This window comes from Copadichromis virginalis, linkage group LG3 (assembly GCF_057382275.1).
Source record: "Copadichromis virginalis isolate Kocher_CV1m ecotype Utaka linkage group LG3, C_Virginalis_male_GT1.1, whole genome shotgun sequence".
NCBI classification, from domain to species: Eukaryota; Metazoa; Chordata; class Actinopteri; order Cichliformes; family Cichlidae; genus Copadichromis; species Copadichromis virginalis.
In genome coordinates this window covers 38,621,298-38,644,903 of record NC_140620.1, presented here as the reverse complement: position 1 = coordinate 38,644,903, position 23,606 = coordinate 38,621,298, and the positions used below count along the sequence as shown (strand labels likewise).

The following is a 23,606-nucleotide window of genomic DNA, read 5'->3' as shown; positions in this document are numbered from 1 at the left end:
AGCACGAGTCCCTGAGGAAGCAAAAGTCAGCAGCAGGAGGTGGAAGAGGAAAAAGGCAGGTGAGAAACAGCACCCAGCTTCCCCCGCTTCAGACCCCTGCCACGGCCGTTTGAGATTTGCTGCTGAGCAAAAGGAGGAGCTGGATCCTTCAGAGGAGACAGGAAGCAGTGAACAGGAGTAAAGTCAGAGGAGCAGAGGAAGAGGCGGTGCCCATCACAGGAGTCGGGACATTTCTATCTTTTACCTTTTCTTTTTATTCAGTCCAATTTAAAGCTTTTGCAGTAAGATCAGACAGCAAACATCACAGTGATGTGCAAAAGTCTCGAGCCAGCATCACTTCTTTATATTTTGTTTCCAAGCAGTCCGGCTTTTGTATTTTTTAAAGTGCTCTTGAGCAACAGTTCTCCAGTCTTTTTTGAAGGACTTTCAAAGTTTTTCATTGGATGCTTTTTCACTCATTTTCAGTCCTTGTACTTGACCATTTTCACAGGAATGCTTTGTTCGTTGGGCTGCGTAACACTGGTTCATCCTTTGATATTTTACAGGTTCATGATGTGCCTACACGTAATTGACAACTTGTATCTTTAGACACTTTGTTACTGCCTGTCACAAAAACACATCAATTGCTCCTGTTCTTTAAACCTGTGAGAAATATTTCTAATGTTTGACATTTTTCAAAGTGCTTTCTGTAACATCATTTTCATAATACGAAGCCCTGAATGTCTGACAGGTGACAGAGTCCCCGTTGGTAACCAGGCGACAGTGTCACATTAAAGGGCCGTTCACACAGGAAGTGACTCACATTAAAGCATCATTGGTTGCTAGTGGAGAGTCCAAGCTCCAGTTGCCAAGGTAACCCTCTAATCTGTTTACCACTCTGTCATATATCAATCAGCAGTGCACTTCACCCTCATTTCTAGTCGATCGCCTCAAAGATTAACTCTCGACAGACCCGCTTTGTGTCGCCAGCGGTTATATCGCTCGCATGAAGTCAGTCATCATGGGTCTGTGGAGATGAACAACATTCTGACTCGAATTTCATTAAAAATGTAATCATGTTTATTTCAGATTGCTAAAAAACTTAATGGTGAAGGGTTTGAACTGTGTAGAGCCAGAAAGTCTACATCGCCCAGTCGTTGTACAGAAAAACATTCAAAGTCTGTTTTTTAGTGTGAAGTTCCACATTTTAGGATTTATTTTCCCTTCCAGGTTGCATTTCTGATTTCTCTTTTCCTGAAAGTTTCCACAAAACACAGGTGATTTCAAGTTGTGATAAATTACAGCTCATTTCATAATCATGTTTCAATAGCGATTTCTGACTCCTGTGATGAATCCACCTCGCAGCACTACGGAGCACTTTCTCTCTGTATGACACTGTAAAGGATTTAGTCAGTCAGCTGGGGCCATTAAGGACTAACACGGCAGCTTTTTAAACATCGGCGATGCTCCTGCTGACTGCAGTGAGGTCAGGTGAAGAGGAGAAACAGCTGAGAGCAGTGAGAAGAAGAAGCAGTGAGCTATGTGACTCCTACAGAGCTCAAATCATGTAGAGCTGGGTCCAAAGAGCTCAGTGTGCTTTGTGTTAATGCAGTCAGGTGACCACAAGGAGTTCATGCGTTTATGATTAATCGTGATCTTCAGCTGCGTTTTGACCCTAGAAGGCAAATAATTGAAAGCGAACCCAGGTCTGAGTGGGTGGAGCTGAGGTACCTGTGGAGGGCGGAGGTGTGAAGCAGCAGTCACACAGATCAGACCTGGGTTCCCCCGCCGGCTGATCAGACCGGCAGCAGAGGCTCGGGAAGCCAGGTGCAGATCAGAGTGGGTCAGGTGAAGAGTGACCACAATGTTTCCAGTTAAACCAGCAGTGACCTGCCCCAGCTAATTTCAGGTAAAAATCTGGGCCAGGAAGTGAGCGTAGCACCACCTGCACTAACATTACAACACATTAATAATAAAGCAGCCTGTAACTGTGCTGTACACCTGACTCTTCTCTGCATGCACAGCAAGGTCATAAATCTGTGCTGCAGACCGTCATTATTCCTCTGGTGCTGATACACGAGTGTGCGAGCTGCAGTTTACGTGTGCAGCCATGTTAGCTGATAAACGAGCCCTCCATCCTTTCGTCCACACTCGGACGTTTCTAACGTCTGATATGATGGCACCAAAAATACTGAAGCTTCAAAATCTGGAAACAGAAGCAGATGGGTGGTGTCACAGTAGCTGATGTAGCCATGTTGCTTATTACAGATTATTATATCAACTGGAGCTTGTGCAAATGGTGTTTTTTGTGTGTTTCTAATGACAATATACACAATTTACTTATAATTTACTTTGAAAGTTTCTATTTTCCTTCCTATTGCTTCTCATAATCGTGCTTTTTTAACATTTACTCCAGAGTATATTCTAACACCTTCTCCATGTCTGCTGTGGGCCCACACGCAGAAGGCGGGACACTGCTGGCTCAGAGGAAACATCGGCAGGTTAAAGAACAGGATTAGTAATCACTTCATAAAAGGAATCATGTGATCATCGCACGCTAGCTACATAAGCTACAGCACTACTGGCACCAATCAACACAACATCGTCACTCCACCACGCGCACTACCACTACAGGATGAGGGGGATTATAGGAATGAGTCGCATCACTACAGATTGCCCCCCTCCCTCCCTCCTACTAACATCCCCCCCCCTTCAATCTTTAAAAGGACTAAAGCAACGGTGGTCCGCTTTCCCAAGGCGGCTAACTACTCGCCCAGTCGTTGCACAGGTGACGGCTCACATGTCGTTGATCTGTGGAGCCCCCGGGGCGGTTGTGGTCGAGAGGGGAGGGGTTTTAAAAAAAAAAAAAGGGGGGGGGAGGGAAAAAGCAGTCGTTAATGAAAACAGAAAACTTTGGGAGGCTGAACTTGAAATGACTTCTGTTGTGAGGGGGAGATGGGAAACACACAACAGGCTTCACGGTTACACGACTGCACACATGCTGAGTGTCTCTGATCACACAGTCAGCCAGGAACACAACAGGGTGCTGTGAGTGAACGGGGCTAGCACGAAACAGCTACTGTGTGTACAAATGCAGGTCGATGGGATGAACTCTGCTCTGTGGGAATCTACTGAGCCCCTTTCAGACACCGTCAGCAGCACTCGTCACACGTCTGCTAAACTACCGTTTATTTTTAAAAACCAGGAAATCACCGTTTCAGTTAATATCAGTCAATTTATGTTAAACGTCTTTTACTGAATAGTGTTGAAAATCTCAAGCCGTGTGAAACAAAATGTCCATGAAAAGCAAAAGAGTGCGCCTGAATCTGGATTAGTGACGGAGAACTGTGCATAAAATCCAGAGATTTACAGCGACTACAACGTGCCATCATTGTTCATCACACACAATCACTAGCTCAGCCTGCTTTATAGCCTGAAGTATCTCAGTTATCAGGCACAGTGTTAGTTTATGACTCACTTCTGTTTGCTTACACACTCCATGCAAACTGCAGCTTTTAAGTGGTGCGTGTGCATTAACGCACTTTATGGATGCAAACAGTTTTAGGGAGGGCGATGCTCGTTATCTTTACTATCAATTAATACTTAATGGACACCGTTTTTTGTAGACCAATATCAAAACGTGTAACAGAGTTTGTTTACTCTGATGCAGCTGCTCAGGTGCGCGCTCAGAGGCTCTGGTGGTTTCCCCACTAATGTGTTTGAAGTTGAAGGTTTTGAGTGTAAGAGGCATATCTGATCAAATCAAGGCCCTGATCATGCTACAACCTGGCTCGATGAATATCTTCAGGTTCTCAGTAAACTCTGATTTATGTCCCAAACTAAACACACAGTTAAGTCAAAGGACAGCAAAAAGGAAGTTCAGGCACTAAATGTAAGAGAGGCAGCTTTATCCACCTGCCACGAGGCTCTGTTTGACTCCAAAAAGCAAAAACAAGAAAGCCACAGAAAGAGAAGAGAGTCATTTAAATTAAATAGCCATGCAGCTGAAACACAGTGTGCTTCTCCTTGAGACAAATATCAAAGTAATGGAGTTGAAAGCAAAGATAAGCTTTGTTTTCATGTGCAGCTGGTTTTATGCCACAAAGCTGGGCTGTACGGCGCAGAAAAACTACATGATGACAGATTCTTTACTTTTCAACTGAAGCTTCCTCCATCATCAAAAATCAGTCATTTTTTCCCTTTTACATCAGGATACAGTCTAGTTTTATTAAATGCTTCGCACTACCAGAAGCTACTGTTGTCATGAGTTTGAGATGTTTATGTGCTGGACTAAACCAGAGTTATGACGGTTTTGTGTTTTCTGATTAGTTTCAGCGTCGACTTCAGTTTAGTTTGTTCTGTTGTGTTTTAGTTTAGCTGCCGTTAGTCATAACGCTCAGTTTTAATTTTATGAGTGATTAAAATACTGAAGTTTAACTGTCAGCGGTGAGATTCAGCATTTTCCTTTGTTTTTTAAGTAAAATTAATAATATTAGTTCATTCTTTGTGTTTTTTGCTGCTTTTAAACTACTTTTAGTTTTTATTAACAATATTATTAACAATAACCTTGAACTAAGCATTTTAACGGTTATTAGACTTTTTCCTTGAGGACCAAATGACAAGTTTGATGAAGGCTGTGTTGTTTGTATTACAGGACGTCAATAAACTCTGTTGTCCAGTTTCTCAGACATGAGAAGCTGCCATGCCTGAGCAGCTGAGCCTTTGTCTGGCCCTTCGTGTGACTCCTTCTGCGTCCAACACGAGTCACAGTAAGCGCTGAAGCTCGTGTCTGAAAGGGGCTCTGAACTGATGTGGGCGACAGTTCCCATCGAGGTCCAACATTACAGGACCAGCCTAATGCTTCTCTACGCGATGTCTCCGAAACTGCTACAGCTACCATGAAGATGGAGGTCAGACTAGTCTGTCTACGCATGTTTGGCTTCATTAGAGGTAAATCCACAACAAACAAACCCAGGAGCAGAAAAGTGCTTGAAGTAAGGAAGAGGGCAGGAAGTCTGGATGTTTTAGCCGGGAACTGCCATCAGCTTTTCACACTACACTTCATGCATCCCCCCCTCCCCTCCCCTAAGAGGCAGAGCCTAAGAGACAGGTGCAAAAAAAAAAAAAAGGTGGGGGAACAGATCACGTGTGAAAGGGGCGGGGCTAGTCACCAGGGGCGGCGTGTGCTGCTTGAGCTCCTCCAGATGCTCTAATATATTCTTCTTAGTGATGATGCCCAACACAATCCTGAAACACACACCTGTTACTCAGCAGACTGCCCAAAACAACAACAACAACAACAGACAGACACAGAGAGAACACACAGCAGCAGTACACAATAAACACAACAAAAAATACAACTCAAAACTAACAAAACTAAACACGCAAATACAACTAAAGTTATAAATGAAGTCAAAGTGTAATGATAAAAGAATAACGGTTTAATTACTCATAATATGACTGATTCTTCTGTCAACAAATCCCATGAAGAGGGATTTTACACTCATCTGCCACTTTATTAGGTACACCTGTTAGACTGCTCGTGGCACTGCCATCCTGGATGTGCAGCAGACAGATGTGCAGCAACTGTGTGAACTTCTCATGTCAACATGGATGAAAATCTCGGTAATGTTTTAAACACCTTGTTGAAGCAGCTGTGAAGACAAACCTGGGTCACACCCAGTACTAGCCAGGTGTACCTAATAAAGTGTACAGTGTCTTTTTTAAGCTGTAAAAAAGATTACGTTACAGCAGAGTATCAGACAGGTGCATTAAATGACTTTAGGTTTATCCAACGCGAATGTAAGAATCATTAAGAACCAGCATTTATTAGCAGCTAATAATAATCCAACCAATGAACCTAATCCCTCTAATCTCTGTAGGATTGCTCAGTGTTTTATAAGTACTTGTTTTTCAATCATTGTGTAACGTTGTTCTTCTTCATACGTATAAAGGAGGCCTTGTTCCTTCCTTACTGTTACAGGAGTGAGTGTTCATATTAAACATTTTAAATTATGAGATAAGTGTGTGACTCTGAGCCACAAACTCAGCATTCGGACTGCTCTATGTGCTCAGTTCTTTCTGTGTTTTGCTCTGTATGACATCACTGTCTATCACTAAAACAGTCATCTCAGGAACTCTGAGCAAATCCCCTGCTGTTCAAACCTTCTGCTTAGGAGGGGCAGCCAATGAGAAGGAAGCTGGCTAAAGTAGCTGCCTATATTCAGGTGGATGAAGACCCAGTATCAGGTAAATACAGATTATTCTGAACTATTAATCAAGCAAAGCTACTCTAGCAAAGCCCAATAACAATAGAAGGAAAGATCGTAATAAATTTACATCTTTAAATCATCCTGAACCTCCTTCATGACTGACAGTTTAGGTCTTTTCATGAGATTTGTTGACAACAACAAAAATATGAAAAATAAAAAAAACTAGTGTCATTATTTAAGAAAGAAATAAAAGGTTAATCCTAAAAAAGGTAAATGAAACAAACACTGCTGCACAGTTCCTCTCCAGTGATCATCACAGCAAATTAACGCGGTCTGTCTCGTAGTTTCAACATCGCACATCTGCAAAGACCCAAACAGACCGGATCTCCTGCAGGCGTCTCCACACGTGGACGAGACTTTACTTTCAAATTAGTTTCACTGAAGGTTTCTCGCGGAGGTAAAACCTTTAACGTTCCTCCTCAGATTCAGACCACACATCAGCTCCTCTTACTGTCTATACTCCCACTGCGTGACACCTGTTATGTGTTTGTGGTTAGTTTCCGTCAGCAGCTCAGCCTCTCCTGTAAAGGAGACCGTCACTGCTCACCGGGAGGATAAAAGGAGGTGCAGCACAGCGATTAGGCCAGGCCATGCAGATTACAGCATAAATCCAGGGATCCCAGAGCTCATGCAACACCAGACAGTGTGTGTGTGTGTGTGTGTGTGTGTGTGTGTGTGTGTGTGTGTGTGTGTGTGTGTGTTAAGCAATCACTACACCAGAAACAACGATGTGAGACGGATCCACCTTCAGCTCCTACAGCACCTCCTTCCTTCCGAGACACACTTACCCGTTGTGAGTAACCAGGCACTGGCGCAGACCCAGCTTCCTGAAAATGTCCACCACGATCTCCATGGGGGTGTGGTCAGTGACGGTGAAGGGGCTCATGTCCAGGATGGAGCGAAGCTTGAGGGGTCGAGGGCTGTCGGCAGGCAGCGTGGGTGCATGCTGGGTGAAGTACACCCTTGAGTTCAGCACGATGCCCTCCTGTTTGCGGCGTGCGTTCTCTGTAGAGATATGAAAAGCATTCACTTTACACCATCTTTAAACTCCAGAAGGTCACGGGGGGTTCAGGTGTTGTCTCTCCAGTCTTACCTATAGCGATTGTGATGTCTCTGCGCAGAGCGAAGCCCACTAGCCTCTGGGACTCCTTAGACACGATCACAGGGAAACCATTATAACTGGTTTCATTGATAATGCCCTGCAGCTCCTCCACAGTCAGGTCGTCCTGCGTGAGCACTGCCAACGGCGGGTCGTTGCGTCGGGGCCTCATCACCTCCCGGGCCAGCGTGGTGTGCGTGAACTCCTCCTTTGAATCCAGGAAGGGGTATCCGTTCAGTCGGATGTGGGCCTCGTAGATTCCCTCTCGACCGAATGCATCGCCCACCCATTTGCTGGTCATCACGGCGGCCATGAGGGGGACGATGTACTCCAGCCCGCCGGTCAGCTCGAACACGATGATGACGAGGGAGACAGTCATACGAGTCACTCCACCTACAGAGGGAGGAAGGCGTGACAGTAACACGCATTAAACTACGACTCCAACTAAACAAGTGTTTATTTCTATAACAGATGAGGCAAAGCTACACATCCCTGATCACATGTTACTCACAGTGAGTAACATGTTCTGACACAGCCAGTTATTGCAATAGCAGCAGGATATCTCATATATGCTCATCACCCGCCCCTCGGTGCTGAAACGTGAAGGCTTTGGCACAAACTGGTGGCAAAGCTTAACAATCCCATTAAGTGCTGACTCACCCAGGCACGCTGCAGCTCCCACCATAGCGTAGAGCCCTGGAGTGATGCAGTCAGCTCCGACTTCGCACCACTCTTTGAACAGGAACCAGTCGTGGTGATAATATGCAAGCTGCTCCATGGCAATGCCAACAATCCGCCCCGCGATCGCCCCGATGGCCATGCTGGGGATGAACAAACCCGACGGTACCTAACGATGAGAAAGGAACATGTTTCAGTGCTGATGAAGACTCGCAGGGCAAAACATCTGCTTCATTATTAAGGAAAAAAATCTCTCACCTTGAGTCCAAATGTGAATATAGTCATGATGATTTTAAAGATGAGCGCCAGGCACAGCTGCCACATGGCCGAGTAGACGCCGGGCCCCGCCGGCTGGTCATCAGAGAAGGCTTTGGTGCCGTTCATCTGGCTGCGGTACTGACAGAGCTGCGAAGACTCCAGCGGACCGCAGTCGGTGAACAGCTCCTTTATCAGCTCGCTGGTGTTCTTACGCGTGTAAGGGTTTGGGAAAGCAACCACCGCAGTGATGGCCGCCACCAGGATCACCTCCAACACCGGGTACCTGCCTACAGAGCGAGACAGAGGTTTGTGTGAAACGCCTCAAATGCAGATTAAACACTGTTGCTCTGCTTCATGGAAAGATGCTTTTATACATTTGATTTTAAGAAAAGAGGATTTTAAAATTCAGACACGGCACTGTGGAGTCACTAAAATCATAAAAAGCACATGAGAGGAGAGTATCGACTGATAGAAACAGTCTTTATTCCATTTCACTTTTTTCCACCATTAAGCTCTCAGTAAAAGTTTTAAATAGTGAGGTCACCACGAGGTCACATCATACCGAAACGTGTCGACTTGCGCCGCCGGCACCAGGCGATGTTGGCTTTGATGAAGAAGGCGCCCCAGAGGCCCCCGAACACTCCCAGCAGGATGAACGGGAGGAGCTCAAACAGGTACCATGGCGTGTGGTACTCCACGTAGAACAGCACCAGGCGGCTGTTCCCAAACGGGTTAATGGAGCGAAGCACGAAGGCCGCCACCAGGGCCGCAAAGAATGAGCGCCACAACGTCTTTAGAGGGAAATAGTAGCTCACCTGAAGGAGCGAGGAGAGCATTGGTGGATTAATACTGTTGCTGTTACCATCACATTAAAACAACACCACATAGTAACTTGTTTAAGTGCTGATGCACCTCCTCTAAGCTGAAGAGGACTCCCCCAATTGGTGCTCCAAAAGCAACAGACACCCCGGCAGCTGACGCGGCAGAGAGAACCTGAGAGCACAAAACAAACACACCTCAGCACCAGCGCCGGGCTCGTTCACACAGGCACAAACTACTAAAAACACTCCTACGTATTAAACATTTATTACTCGTGCTACAGGGACCTGGACTTTTTTGCTCTCACCTCTCGTTTCTTGGCCTCGTTCTTGCTGTACTTGGGGAAGAGGTAGGAGAAGATGTTCCCACAGCAGCAGGCCACATGGACCAGGGGGCCCTCTTTCCCCAGGCTCAGGCCCGACGCCACAGCCAACACCAGAGTGATGGTTTTGATCATCAAGGTCCACTTGCCCAGATATCCCCGGATGATGAACCCACTCAGGATGGTCTTGATCTATGGCAGAGGCAGGAGTGAGGAAAGCGAGGTGCTCAGGATCAGACACGTAAACACATGAAAGTTAAAATGAAATAATGACATAAATTCACTGGGTTGTTAGTTGAGCTGCATCTCTGCTTTCAGGTCATTGTCTAACACGTGCCGCTTTTGTGTTTCCATGGCAACAAAGAGCCCCCCCCCCTTTTTTTTTTCTTAGCAGTAAAATATTTCACATCTCCCAGCTGAATTAATCATTTTTAAGTGCTTCAGTACATTAAAAGATCCTGAAACCCATCAGACTCTTTCACAGAGTCACCGGGAGACAAATCGATCACCCAGCGAACAGTCGAACAACATTTCCCATTTAAGAGTTCAAGGATTTCCTTCATGCACATCGATGTATCACCAGAAGAGGTTAAAATGAAGAAAGTTTCAGCTGTACCAGGACTTACAAAAGCAATGTTTTCCTCACCTCTGGGATCCCTGAGCCGCAGGCGTACGGCGCAAACACCTTAACCAGACAAACTGCCAGGAAGGCGAAGGACAGAGCCCAGTAGATGTACATGAAATAGTTCATGATGTACGAGCCGGGGCCCTGCAGAGAGGGGCGGATGAAGAGGGAGGGAAAAGTTAAAGAGTGGAAGAAAAACGTCCAAACCTTCAATAAAAAATTTAAAAAAAAACTCGTGTGGACGCCTGAGACTACGTCTGCCCTTATGTGCCAGTGTCACTGCAGTCAGCTCATGAGAAAAGGTGCAAAGCTTTTGCAAACTGTCTACTTTTTAATTGAAATTTTTTTTAATGAATTTGAACAACAAGGGTTTTATTTTTGCATCGTTGCTTAGAAGCCGTAGCCTCTTGGTCTCACTGCAGTGACGAATACGTACTGCAGAAAATGTCTGGTTTTAAATCGACAGCATGCGCTCCCTTTCATGTGCCCGTGTTCCTCTACCTCAGCCTGCCCCAGTATTAGCTCAGCCCAGCTCTTCCACTGAGGACACTTGTCCCTCTCAGCGAAGGTGGTCTCATTGGACGTCCAGCAGCACTGCTCGTGGTTGAACCACAAGGCGCTCAGACACACGCCCTCCTTCAGGTCGTTCATCCAATCAGCAGCAATGTCAATCAGGCCAGCCAAAGCACCTGGCGGGAGGAGGGAACCAGGAAAGGAAAGGAAATAAAAGGGCAAAGAAGTGAAGGCAGGGACGAGTGGGAAAGGTGAAGAACAGAAAAACAGAGAGAGAGATGAGTTCTTAACTACACTACCAGGCTTACTACCTGACAAAGATGTTTTCAGGTGATTTAACAATAATTCTGAGAAACATCCTCACTGAATATGAACCTAAACGCACACTAGAAAACTCTGCAGCAAATCTTCACATTAGACGATCTTCAGCTCTCAATGCATAAATATTACAGCACAAAAATCAGTGTCTGACTTAAACAGCAAAGCTTCTTTCGGCTGCTCCTTTATTCACAAACCTTGCCACAGTGGAAAGATTCACATGTTTGATCTGACAGATGTTTAATGCCTGATACCTGGATATCCTGATACTGGGATCTGGGTCTCCTCCTGTTCTCTAACCAGTGACCTTTGGCATGTAAGGGGACTGTGTGGCTGACATTTTCATATCAGATGGATCTTTGTAAACATCACAGGCTCGCTGACCTTCACGTGAGTGAGTGCAGCCACATTTCTAGATTTCTACATATTATTACCATCATTTTATCCGCCTACTTCTCCCACAACCTGTCAGTTTTTTGGGGAGAGTGGGGAAAAGGCCTGTTGGTGTGATAAAGACAATGGAAAGTGGTATCTGTAAGTTTATCAGTAATAATTATCTCATTTCAAAAGGCTGTATTTTATGAAGTAATGGACATTTTAGGCCCTAAAACAGCTCAGTCACCCCAGTTTTAAATCTATATAATGTGATATCACAGTGCAGAGCTTCTTTTACACAAAGAGCCCAACAGGCATACGCATTTTACTCATTTCTCCCCTCTGTAGCCTGGACCTTTTCATAACTACTCCACTTTGACTAGCTCAGCTAGAAAAAGATTTTCTGTTATTTAGTGGCCATAAAACACACACGGCGAGGATTTCATGGCTCTGAGATGTGTCACGTGGGGCTCTGCAGGAAGAACAGTGTGCTTATAAGAGGTGGGTGAGCGAAAGCACAAGACAGTGAACAAGAGAAAGACTGAGTGTGAGCTGCCTGAGGCAAAGCATGTGAGAGTCACCGGCAGGGCAGATAAGAGCTGTGTGCACTTTAGTACCACATGTATGTTACCTGATGCCAAGCCAGTGAGCGTCACCACCAGCCAGCCGGACCAAGCGTCGTACAGGCTCTTGGTGAACTCCCATGCAGACTCCTTTTTCTTACTATTGATCTGTATCAACACACACAAAAGACTCAATAACAAGCATCGATGGCTAAAAATAAAACTATTAGATCAACTTACAGTGAGAGTAATGCAAGTGAGGGAAAGGTTAACAATACCTCATCAGCCTTTTACAGCTGAGGGGTAAAAACAGTGACCTTCAGTGACAATACACCACCTCTACAGGCATGATATTCACTGTTGCCTCAATATAACAGTCAGCTGAGGGGCGGAGAACACCGGGTATGCAAATAACATTCAGATTGTCCTGCAGTAAAACACTTGGATAAAAGTGTTGGCAGACCCGAAATGTGCTCATGACCAACTGAAGGGCCGTAAAATCTCCCACACACTTAGCCCATGAATGCTAGTGGTGGATAAGAAACTGATCTCTTAATTTATAATTTGGAAACTGTGGTCGAGTTTGTATAAATGAAAAACATTATAAGACGGGATCATTTTTGTTGGAACTTCTGCTGGTAAAGTTTTGAGTTTCTCTGAGTACATAAGTGTTGTTTACCCTCTCTGTTAAGCCATCAGAGCAGTAGGTCCTGATCCTACCTGACATTTCTTTCTTTTATGTGACCCAAACAAACTGTTTATACAACAGGAAGTGCATAACACAGTGGTGGGAAACGTATCTTTTTTTCTTTCTTTAAATTAAGTAGGGCTGTTTGTGGCCCGTGAAGAAGAATATTTTCTTTGCAAAATATTAAAAATATTTTTCTGTCTCTAGGTGGAAGCTCTGACAGGTTTTCTAATATACATACAAACTGGTTATTATATCAAAGTATAAAATTTTTTGCTCGAAGCTGAAAAGTTTTTATTTTTTGAGCTGGTTTGGCGTTGGTGTCCTCACCTTCCGGTGTCTCTCGCGGTCCTTGCACTTCTCACGGACCCAGTCGATGGTGTGAAAGTCATCGTAGGTCCCAACACCAGGGATGGGCTCCTCTAGGAAGTCCAGCAGGTGGGTGGAGCTGCTGGGAGCCCCGCCCCCGTTCGACATGGCGTAGTTAGATCCTGAAGAAAAAACAACGAGCACAAGTTCACGGTCCAATTTTTTAAAAGAAGACTATTGACATTTAAAACATATTTGAAAGAGTAAAAAACAAGAAATGTGATTTTTTTCCCCACAATGTATGAAACCAGAAGGCTGTGTGAGCAGGCTTACAGTGTTACACCATACATCAGTCTGATGACTTTTCAAACGATACATTTTGGCAGTTTATACTTCTGATTCTTACACATAATCCTTGGAAAAGAAAGAAAGAGATCCGTCACAGTGCTGCCTCGGCTGCATTAGAGTTACACCTCCTCCATAATCGAGCCCCATCACAAGCACCGCAGAGATCACTGCACGTCCATCACTGAGATCTAATGAGACTGCTGGAAACACTGCAGCCCATCACCTCATGTGGAACAAAACCCATAACTAATCATAACAGCTTACCTCTACAAACTAGATGTAACCATTAAAGGCCATTACATTTTAAATATATTTATGTATGTTTAGGTTTGCTTTGAGGGTAAAAGCCATTTTGAATTCTGCTTCACTGGTCCACAGGCTGCAGGACCATGTGACTCCCTTCAGGCCAAATAACCACTTCTATCTTGTAAGTAATGACTTGAACATGACTTAGATTATTATCAGGAAAAATTCATTAATGATAAGCGAAACAGCAGCAAACATTGTTAGCCGAATACTATATGAATACCCATATAGTATTCAGAGATGGGCTGATCCTCTCATTCTGTGCAATGACTTTGCTCATTATGCTGGGACGAGACGCCGGCAGTCATTGGTTAGGTCTGACCTGCTCTGGCAGGACGGACATGCTCAGTATGAACACAGAACAAAACATACTGAGTCATCTGCACACACAGACACACACACACACATCAGGGCGAGTTGAGGGGCCGATTCTCTGCTTCTTATCTGAGAAGCATCACAGGCTTTACACGGCTGACATTTCTCTTTGCTGCCTGAGGCGGCGGCGTGATGAGAAACGATCTCTGATGTACAAGAGCGACCTGTGGGAGACTTAAAAATCCCTCCACAACATCCGTATAATGCAGCAGGTTTCCTTAAGAGCGCCATTTAGTTTGTTTAACTTGGGACAAAGCCTGTTTGAGAAATCAGAGAAAAGTCCATCCTCTGACATTTAAAACTGTTATCAAATCGAGCCCGAGCCTCCTCCTTCAGATGACACAAGTATTCATCTGAAAACAAAGACTGAACTGTGCGCAACAATCAGATTAAATGACACAACAACAAGGCCTGCAAATCCAACAAGTATAGCTCATTTCTCCTGTGTGGGGACAGTCAACAATATGAGATTAATGAACAAATACGAACATGGGTGTAATTACTGCGTGTGTTAAAACCAACACCACCAAAGCAGACAGTAAGATGGCTCACAAGTCCTACCTGACCCAGCTGATAATGACGGAGACAAAAGATCCAATGTTTGTATTTTACTGTCTTTAACAGGTGAGCAGCTAAACCAGGACATCTTCATAAACAAGGCTTTCAGATATTTTACTGGGACATCTAAGCAAAAAGGCTTTTTCAGATCTTCATGCTGAGCTCGTTTAATACTTTGGTGCTCTCTGAGCTTAGAGATGAACACGCGGAAATACAAGATAGTCATCTTCAGAAAGTTACTCACAGGAAGTAACAAGGCTGCATGTGAGTGCAATGACACTTTCTAATATTTAGACAACTTTAAATAAACAAACCTCACAAGTTCTGAATAGGAAACTAGAGCAGGGTCAGCACACTGTGATGAACTACTAGTAGAGCTACACTCTACTAGTACTCTACTACTAGTAGCTCAGCTTTTGCACAGTCTTCTTTTTTTACTCAAGTCCAATAAAGAACAGAATGAGCTCCCTAAAGGATTAAAAACATGGATAGATTTTCATATTTATATCTCCTGACACACACACACGTTCAGCTTTCTCTCTTTTATTGACATAATGCTTTCCCTAGCCCCTTACCCTAACCATTACAAATGAATGCCTAACCCTAACCATAACCTAATTGTAACCCTGACACTAAAACCCCATTTTGAGCCTCAAAAATGCCTTCAAAAATGTGAGGACCAGGTTGTGTGTCCTCACAAGTGACTGCTGGTTCTCACAAGTACATTAGAATGCAGATTTTGGTCCTCACAAAGATAGCTAGACAGGAACACACACACACACACACACACACACGCCAATTCCCAGAAGCCATACTTGTCAGTATTAATTAGATGCACAGTCACCCTGACTGAAATAAAAGCGCTGCAAACATGGAAGGATAAAAAAGAAATCCCTGCAGTTCCTCTTCTGGCCACTTGAGGCCATTTCCAAAAACGAGCCAATCATGCCATGACAGCACTGTTTTTGCGCACAGTCCCTGAGACAAAGAGTAAAACTAAACTAAATAACTGTGTCAGAAGTTTACAACACAAATTATAATTGTTTTATTTAAGTATTTAGTAAGATATGCAAATATAATATCAGATAAATTTACCTTCAATAAAAAGAAACAGCCTACAGTAGAAACAGCATTTCATTATATGGTACCCACACACAGAGAGAAGCATAAATACAGTATAAGTGCCAAACCAGTCAAAACATACAACGGGGTAACTCTCATGACCTTCAGTACAGCAAACACATCAATTCCAGGCACCACAACAGAACTCCTCTTTACATTTTTAATATCTTGAGAAACTAAGAATGAACGCGGCTTATCACACAAAGGTTTGTTCATCACTGTGACCTTAAGTGGTTGGGATCATTAAAACAGATCATGAAACACATCCTCATGTTGTCCTCTGCATTCCTACACAGCCACATCATTAACTACTACTGCAGGGGGGTAACGTCAAAATCTTTCTGAGACATTAGTCCAGAGTAAAGCCCGATTCCCACAGACCTGAACGGGGCCGTAACAGAGATTCTGAAAGAGCTGCTTATTAGCTCATGTCGCTCCCTTTGAGGTTTGACAGGATGTAGGAGGAGAAGAAGCAGGGATGAAATGCTCCTGATTAGACGCTGCCTATCCTGTCCAGTGAACAGTAAGGAGTAGTGACTGTGTAAGACACTACTGCAGCTGCTGTGGAGTCAGCAGCAATAAGGAGAAGCATTACAGAGATTGTATCCGTCTCCATTTTGATTTCAGAGTGACGGTTACAGATGGATTGGCTGAGTGATGGGGCGATGACTCAGTTCACAACACAAGCCTCATATGTTTGCTTTGGACAGGTCAATAAACTAGGTGCACCTGTAAGGGCTCAACAAATAACAAAGGTAGAAATAAACCTTCTGTTTATGTATCGAGTTTCCTTTGACTAATCAAGGTTACATCTGCATAGTAACTACAAAAGAGTGACAAAAATCCTTCTATAATTTCGGTGGTTTTAGTTTATTGAGAACAAATTTCAATTACTTACTTTGTTGCGACACCACAAGTTGGACATCCTGTTGCTATAACAACCTCTGCTGACAGAGCTCTGTGCTGTTTAGCTGACATTAAATATATCAAGACAAATTTAAAACTCAGATTCGTAAAGGATCAAGCTCTGGAAAAAGGCCTTTAGAGTTTGCAGTTTTTATTTAATGAAATGAAATGATGTCAGTTTAAGTATAATCCTAAGTTTATCTTCACCTGCCTCTTGCATCCTCAGTTGTATGTGTGGCAGAGAGGAAAACACACAGTGCATCACCAATGGACTGGCCAGAGACCGGACTGATCAGACAGCCAGCTTCATATATGTTTGATTATGAGGCAGTCAGTTTCAGGCGAACAGTCGTCACGCAGCCACATGCTAACAAGTGGTTAGCATGGAAGCTCCTCACCGTGATTGAAGATGCCATTTTGCCAGGGTAAATCAGAGGGAGACCACCTCAAAAATGAAACGATACCCTACTTAGACACTTGTATCACCCTCACGCAGCTGACGCATGGACTTTTCAAAGAAGCTTACAAAGAAAAAGGCGCTAAAGCTAAAGCTATCCAGGGCTCACAGGCGGCCAGCAGCCTCGGTATGAGCAACGTATCAAAATCGTTACAAGGATGACTGAAAAGGATTTTTAAAAAGTTGATGGCTTGTAAATACTGAACTGAAGCCTGACTCACTGTAAAAAAAAAACAACAACAGAATTTTGTCACAAAAAATAATTTTCTCAGAATCCTTTAGCCCTGATGTTACCCCTTAATTGAAAAAGTTATTATCCAAAATTATTATCCTGGCATCTCTGTAGATGATTCACAGCCTGACTCATGAGAGGAGTAGAAAAAAAACAGCCTGATTGAACAGGAAATAAAAAGACTCCAACACACAGCTGACAACTGGTTAATAAATGCTAACCACGAACACGACCACAAACAGTTTGGTTAGAGAAATGTCCAACGTTAGAACAGGTTCATCATACCACAGCCTAATGTGACCCAATTTATTTGTGTGTTGAACTCTTTTTCATGACAACGTGAAGAGCAGCACATATTACACAGAATCTAATCATTTCACTTCTCATTTTCATAAGCGAGAATCGAGTACACAGCACATCTAAATAGTCAAATCAGAAGTAAAGGGACTTCTATGTCACTTCCTGGACTCTAGTATCTTACCGTGAGAGTCATCTAGCGAAGTGCTCATGGATGTGGTTAACAATGTTTCATCACATCCTTAAATTGTGCCTAACTGCATTTCAATGTAGTCATCTAAGTCACAACCCTAACCCTCCATGCAGAAGTGGCAGCCACAGAAGCCCATAGTTGGCTCCATTTATCCTGGAGCTCAGGTTTTGCAGGTTTCCACAGCACATCGACATAACCGACACCATAAATGCTGACTACACTGGCCTCCATGTTTACGTCAGTGCACCACGTGCTGCTATTGCTCTTTTGCAGATGTGCCAGCCCATCCTTGAACCTGACAAAGGCCACATTTATAGAAAAACAAAAGAGAAAAGTGAATGCTTTACGAAAGAGACGAACTGCCTTTAATATTTTCTGCTGTCGACTGGTTTGTTGACCACAGCAGTATCTGCCTATGAATACGACGGAGGATGAAGACACGACTGCTGCTCTACACTGCAGAACCAACGTGGCTCGATTAAGAAGGGAAACGTTTCAAAACAACAGATTTCACTGATGGAATAAACCAGACGAGCCCCTCCTGATGATGCTGCGCTTTCAGGCACTCATTAGTCCCACTGCAGGTGTGGATGGTGACGCCACGGAAACCAGAAACCAGAGGGGATTGTATGTGCGCACATTTCCAGCATCGTGCTTGGATGGTTCAGCAGACATGCAGACAATACACATGCATATTAAAAAAAGAAAAGAAAAAGAAGGCTTCAGCTATGTTCCCCTGTGCATTGGCACCGCGACGCTGCGGTCCTGCATTGGAGGAAGAACGCCACGTCAGTGTGCACGGAGTCTTGCTGACAGTGGAGAACACACTTCTCTAAATGAACAGACAGCCTTCCTGTACAACCATCACCAATGAAATGAGAAGTGACTAGAGGTTTCATGCTTCACTCCAACAACCACAGCTGTATTAATCTTCATTAGATCTACTCTACTACTGTTGAGTAATTCAAAGAAGGGTTTAGAGGCAGCTGGGTCATCAGGGTTAGACTTCTCAGCCATCATGTGATCATAAATGATCCCATTAGAGCCCGAGGACAGACAGCAGCGTGCTGTCCACACTGCTGGAGTCTCTGGAGTACCATGAACCAGGCGGACAGAAAAATGGATCAAAGTCCAAAAGGTTGTGTTTACGTGCTGCTCACCAAGCTGAGACAAGGCCACAGTGTTTCAGGTCAACGACCACAAGACGATCGACTTACTATAAGTTTGTTTTGCAGTGCCTGTACTCTGCGCACTGCACCGTGTCCACTTTCACCTTTAATTCAAACTTTTCAGCAGTACAGCTAGTGTGCTTTTGACCGTAAAATTGCTAGAAATTCCAGAGTAACAACATTAAACTGATGAAAACAGAAGACATTTGCCGACTGAAGCGTGAATGCTGGGAGTAGGGGTTGCCTACTAAGCTTACGACAAGTGTTTTGTCCCTGCTCGCTCACCATAAAAAATCTAACAAGGCCAAAAGGAACCAACTCCTGACTCCCTGAACGCCACAGAGGAAAGATAAAGATTAGAGCAGAGAACATGTCATAAAAAAAAAAAAGATAGCCTGGCTGATTGATGCGAGTTGACATCCTGTATCTTGCCAACAGGTGTCCTCACACTCACTGCAGGAAAGACTGTGAGAGGTGCAAAGACGCACAGCAGCGCAGATGTACAAACATCCAGCTTACATGTGCACAACCAGCAGTTTCTGCAGAACGTCTGTGCACAAATTAAAATGGATGCCCGTGATGTTCTCAGGCCCGAGCTCGAGTCTTCACACCAAATCCACCCTGTGTTTATCTCATTATCTTTGGCTGACGTGCACACACTGCTGGTTAATCATCAGCAGGAGAGGCCAGAGCAGGAATGTGCCGGCTAGGTAGCTTGTTGACTGTGGAAATGGCAGCTTGTGGTCCATAAAGCAGAGGAGGCAGTCGTTTGCTCCACCTGCCATATGGATACATGCACTCAAGTGTACAAGCAGAAGGAGGTCGACCTATGTTATCGCAGCAGCGTTATAAAAGGAGGGAATCAAGAGGGAGGGGGGGACGTGTCGTTACCTCTTCTAGGGATCTCCTGCAGGGGGATGGTGTCACCTCCCCCGTCGTAAGGCAAATAGGGATCGGCCGCCGCGTCCTCCTCCTCCATGTTGACAGTCTAGATGAGGCTAAACTAAACCGTGCTCAGTTTCATTACGCTATGCTCGCTGCGTGTGCCATTCGCTGCTCCCGCTGCCATGTTTACCAGAGGAGGACAAATGGGGCTGTGTGAGAGAGAGAGCGCGCGTGTCTGTTTGAGCGGAAAAACGTGCCTGTGTGTGTGTTAGAGAGCGCGCACAGTCCTCCCTCCCTTCCTTTTCCTCCTCGCTCGCTCCTCACTGCAGCAGCTGACTGCTAGAGTTGATGATGTCATCATACACAGGGAAAGACGATCACAGGCCGGTCGGCCCTACCCGCTTTAGTTGCTAAGGGAGATCAGTGAGCCGTGCCTCTTACGGAAGAAACCATAGTGTCGGGTCACAGGGGTGTGCGTGTGTTTTACAAGCGGTGGAGTTGGTGAGCTCCAAAACGGAAAATTCCACTCTAAGCACTGCAGTAAGGAGGATAAAAGAAAGTTTTTACAGAGCCGTATGGAGTGAAACACATACACCATGCTTTAAAAAAGACAAAATAGCTAACTAGCAACAAATTTGACCAGAGATTTACGATTAATTAATTTTTCTGAGCCAAAATGTCCAACAGTGAATGTTTCTTGCTTTTCTTTGTATCATATGGTAGTTAATTAAATCAATTAATGATAAAAAAAATAAATAAAGTCGGACTAATATTAATTTTTTTAATAGTTTATGGCAGAGATGGGCAGTAACGCGTTACTTGTAAAAAAAAAACAAAAACAAATTGTGGCCACAAAATACTACTTCGTGCCCTCGAAATAGTGTAACGTGCGCACGAAACGTGGCAACGAATTACGCATTTGTGGCAACGAAATAGATGACGTGCGCACATCACAGTTGCGTACAACTATAGGCATAAGAGTAGGCTAAACCCATACACCATGGACAGAGACAGTATGATTGAGTTTTATTTTAGGCTGGGAATGAGCTACAAATGCATTTTGAAAAGCCTGCAATGCAAGGAACCATTATTACGGAGAGACATTTAAACAGGATATTGAGAGCCAAGTTGCTTTACAGACGTAATTGCTACCTAAATAATAGATTTTATTGTCAACCAACTGCATGGGCCTGGGAAGGATCGCGGTTATCGGTCAAGTGTTTCGTGCCCACAAATGAGCATTTCGTGGGCACGTTATACCCATTTCGTGCCCTCGAAGTAGTATTTTGTGGCCACAATTTATTTATTTTTTGGACCATGTCATCAGAGGGGCTCCTAGGAAGGTGCAGAAAATAGGTTTAAATGTTAAACAAATTTCTTCCAGTCAGAGAATGTTGCATATAATCAATTTTTTGCTTGATGCATAAAGTTAAAAGGTTAAAACAAATAAAATAAGTTTTAAAAAGAGACTTTTCCATTTGATTACATTTTGTATGATGGATTATGTAGAAAAAGTAGAATTGGGCTGAAAGATCTATCGCTTTATCACCTATTCAGGTTGTAAATCGTGTTTTTAAAAAGTAACTAAGTAATTAATTACTTTTGAAAATAAGTAATCAGTAAAGTAACGGGATTACTTTTTCCCGTTCCTGTTTAAGACTGATGTGCGTTATTTCAGGAAAATCAAATCCCCATTAGATCTGCCTAGTCTCCGCAGGGAGGACTAAAACGGCCAAAAAACCCACATAATGACCATATATGTAACAGTATAGAGGTCAAGGGATGACATGCAAATGGCCAGGTGGGGAATTGAACCCTCAGCAGCGAGGACAAAAACTTCAGTGCAAAGCTCCTTCAAATCCCAAAGGCAAACAAGCACTGTGACACATTAAACAGTGGACGTAAACAAAGACAGAAAAGTAAATGCTAGCAACGTTTTTGAAGGCTAGTGAAATTGAGATAGTTAGCGTATATCTGCTGCCTTGTGACCAGCAGTAGAGCTATGGTTACACCAATGTAAAACACATTAGCACAGGAAGGATGTAGGATGTGGGTTAGACTGTTCTCAGTAAACATTCATGTTTAGCCAAGAGTTGAGCTCACCCAGAGCACAAGGTTAGTCATTAATATGTTGCTGTTTAGTTTGAGTCACTAACGTCCACGTTGAAATCTTACTCCACAACAGACTGATTCATTTCTGAAGTGCATCAATATTTGCTGTCCGTGACACTGTGAAGTTGTAAAACCTCACTTGAAGACGCACTACACATGAAGAATGCCAATAAAAGCCAATAAAAAGCATTTTGAAAAGCCTAGAGCCTCAGCCAGCACAGTACACCTCTACTTACATCCTAAAATGATAAAGAAAACTTTCCACACCAGTTTTTATCTGAAATCTCTGTCAGTCCATGGATGGAAAGAAAGAAAGCAGAATGTAGTAGTTGGGCACTGATGTGTTGTCTTGCCTTTAGCATCCAAGAAGAAAATGAAACATTTATGAGGGTTGCAAAAGAAACTGAATCCTGAATAAAAACTAAAAACAAAGTTTCAACCACGTCAGAACAGCAGACACAGACCAAAACAAACAAAAACAAAAATCACCCGAGATATTATCTGGACATCCCAGAACTTAGGCACTATGACTCAACATTACTGGTTAAACATCTCCAAAATAACTGAAAACAATGTCACGGGTAAAATCCAAAAAGAATCAGTCCCTATGTTTCAAAGATGTTTTGTAAACTCGGTGTAATCACGTGTTATTATATGAAACAAAAACCAGACTCAGTTCCCTCTTTTGTGGTTTCAGGCTTAACATGTGTTATTCTAGGATTTCACAAATTGAAATCCTTTTACCTTCACGCCCCCTTACCTTTTGTCACGCCGCGTTATCGCTGCTCAGCAGTGGCACAGGTGATATCAGCCATAGTTTGTCACCTCCCTCCTTTAAAAAAAGCCCTCGTCAGCACTTCAAAGCAGCAAAACCACAACAGGTCTCTCAGGTTTCCATAAAATGTGTTCCAGTAAAAGTCCAGTGCAACAAGTCTCACTCCAACACTCCATGGGACTACTGAGTGATCCGGCTCCTTGGTCACACTGCAGTCTAAGCTCAGACGAAGGCTTTACGGGGCTTTCTATGAACCCACCCCTCACGTAAAAATAGCACAGAGAAGCAGACACGGGCAGCACACCAACTTCAAGGAAAGGCATTCATCCAGAGATTTCCTTCGCTCACACCAAGACTGGTTCATGGGAATGCTGTTCCACGTCTATCACACACAAAGCATGAATGACGAGTCAGGTAGGTGGAGCTCAGGCCTGTAGTAATGTGCTGCATTACAATATGGTCCAAAATATCAATGTGGAAAGGAAGCCAGTCATTAGCTGTTAATTACTGTTAGTTATTAAAGATTTCTTAAAGAAAGAAAAGGGTTTCTCTGTCTGACTGTGTCATTAGTGTATAATTAGTGTTTTCTCTCACAGTTTTCTGTTTGTAGCAGCAGTGAGAACACAAAAGGTGACAGCTTAAAGTTAATTTATGCTTTCACCTTTTCACCACGTTCAGAGTACATCAACAGAACCTGAAGACACGGAACTTTAAGCCAAACCCTCTTATATAAACACTCAGTACCTGAAACACACCCTCTGCTACTCTCTGCACATAAAGAGACGAGACAAAGACGACAACTCTCAGAGCCATCCTCAATATTTCCACACAGGATGAATTTCAGTGACTTCAATGATCCAGCTCCATGGTTGGTGTATACCCTGGATTGGTATACACCAAGCAATACCAAACAATTACTATAAAATGTACTATAAGACATTTAAGGAACTATAATACTATCAGGCCATATCTCCTAAATATTACTTTTACTACCTGCGTCAAAAATATTGGGTGGGCTATTTTACGAACACTAATATACTAATATCTATAAAA

General features: G+C 43.7%; 1 protein-coding gene across 7 annotated transcripts in view; it reads right to left on the bottom strand.

The window, feature by feature from the left end:
• The window catches only part of clcn3 (Cl-/H+ antiporter 3), a 45,835-nt gene that overhangs the window by 2,422 nt on the left and 19,807 nt on the right, over positions 1 to 23,606 (bottom strand). For 2 of the 7 annotated variants that reach the window (XM_085450981.1, XM_085450982.1), the window contains exons 3-14: positions 12,840 to 13,000; positions 11,890 to 11,989; positions 10,554 to 10,741; positions 10,074 to 10,196; positions 9,413 to 9,619; positions 9,199 to 9,279; positions 8,849 to 9,101; positions 8,287 to 8,573; positions 8,011 to 8,197; positions 7,345 to 7,743; positions 7,040 to 7,256; positions 5,151 to 5,226 (exon numbers count right to left, since the gene is read on the bottom strand). In XM_085450981.1, coding sequence (XP_085307107.1) covers positions 5,151 to 5,226; positions 7,040 to 7,256; positions 7,345 to 7,743; positions 8,011 to 8,197; positions 8,287 to 8,573; positions 8,849 to 9,101; positions 9,199 to 9,279; positions 9,413 to 9,619; positions 10,074 to 10,196; positions 10,554 to 10,741; positions 11,890 to 11,989; positions 12,840 to 13,000 — 2,279 coding nt within the window. Of the gene's footprint in view, positions 1 to 1,036; positions 2,791 to 5,150; positions 5,227 to 7,039; positions 7,257 to 7,344; positions 7,744 to 8,010; positions 8,198 to 8,286; positions 8,574 to 8,848; positions 9,102 to 9,198; positions 9,280 to 9,412; positions 9,620 to 10,073; positions 10,197 to 10,553; positions 10,742 to 11,889; positions 11,990 to 12,839; positions 13,001 to 19,672; positions 20,097 to 22,538; positions 22,837 to 23,606 lie in introns of those variants that run through there. The other 5 variants (XM_085450987.1, XM_085450983.1, XM_085450986.1 and 2 more) reach the window with 5 other exon arrangements.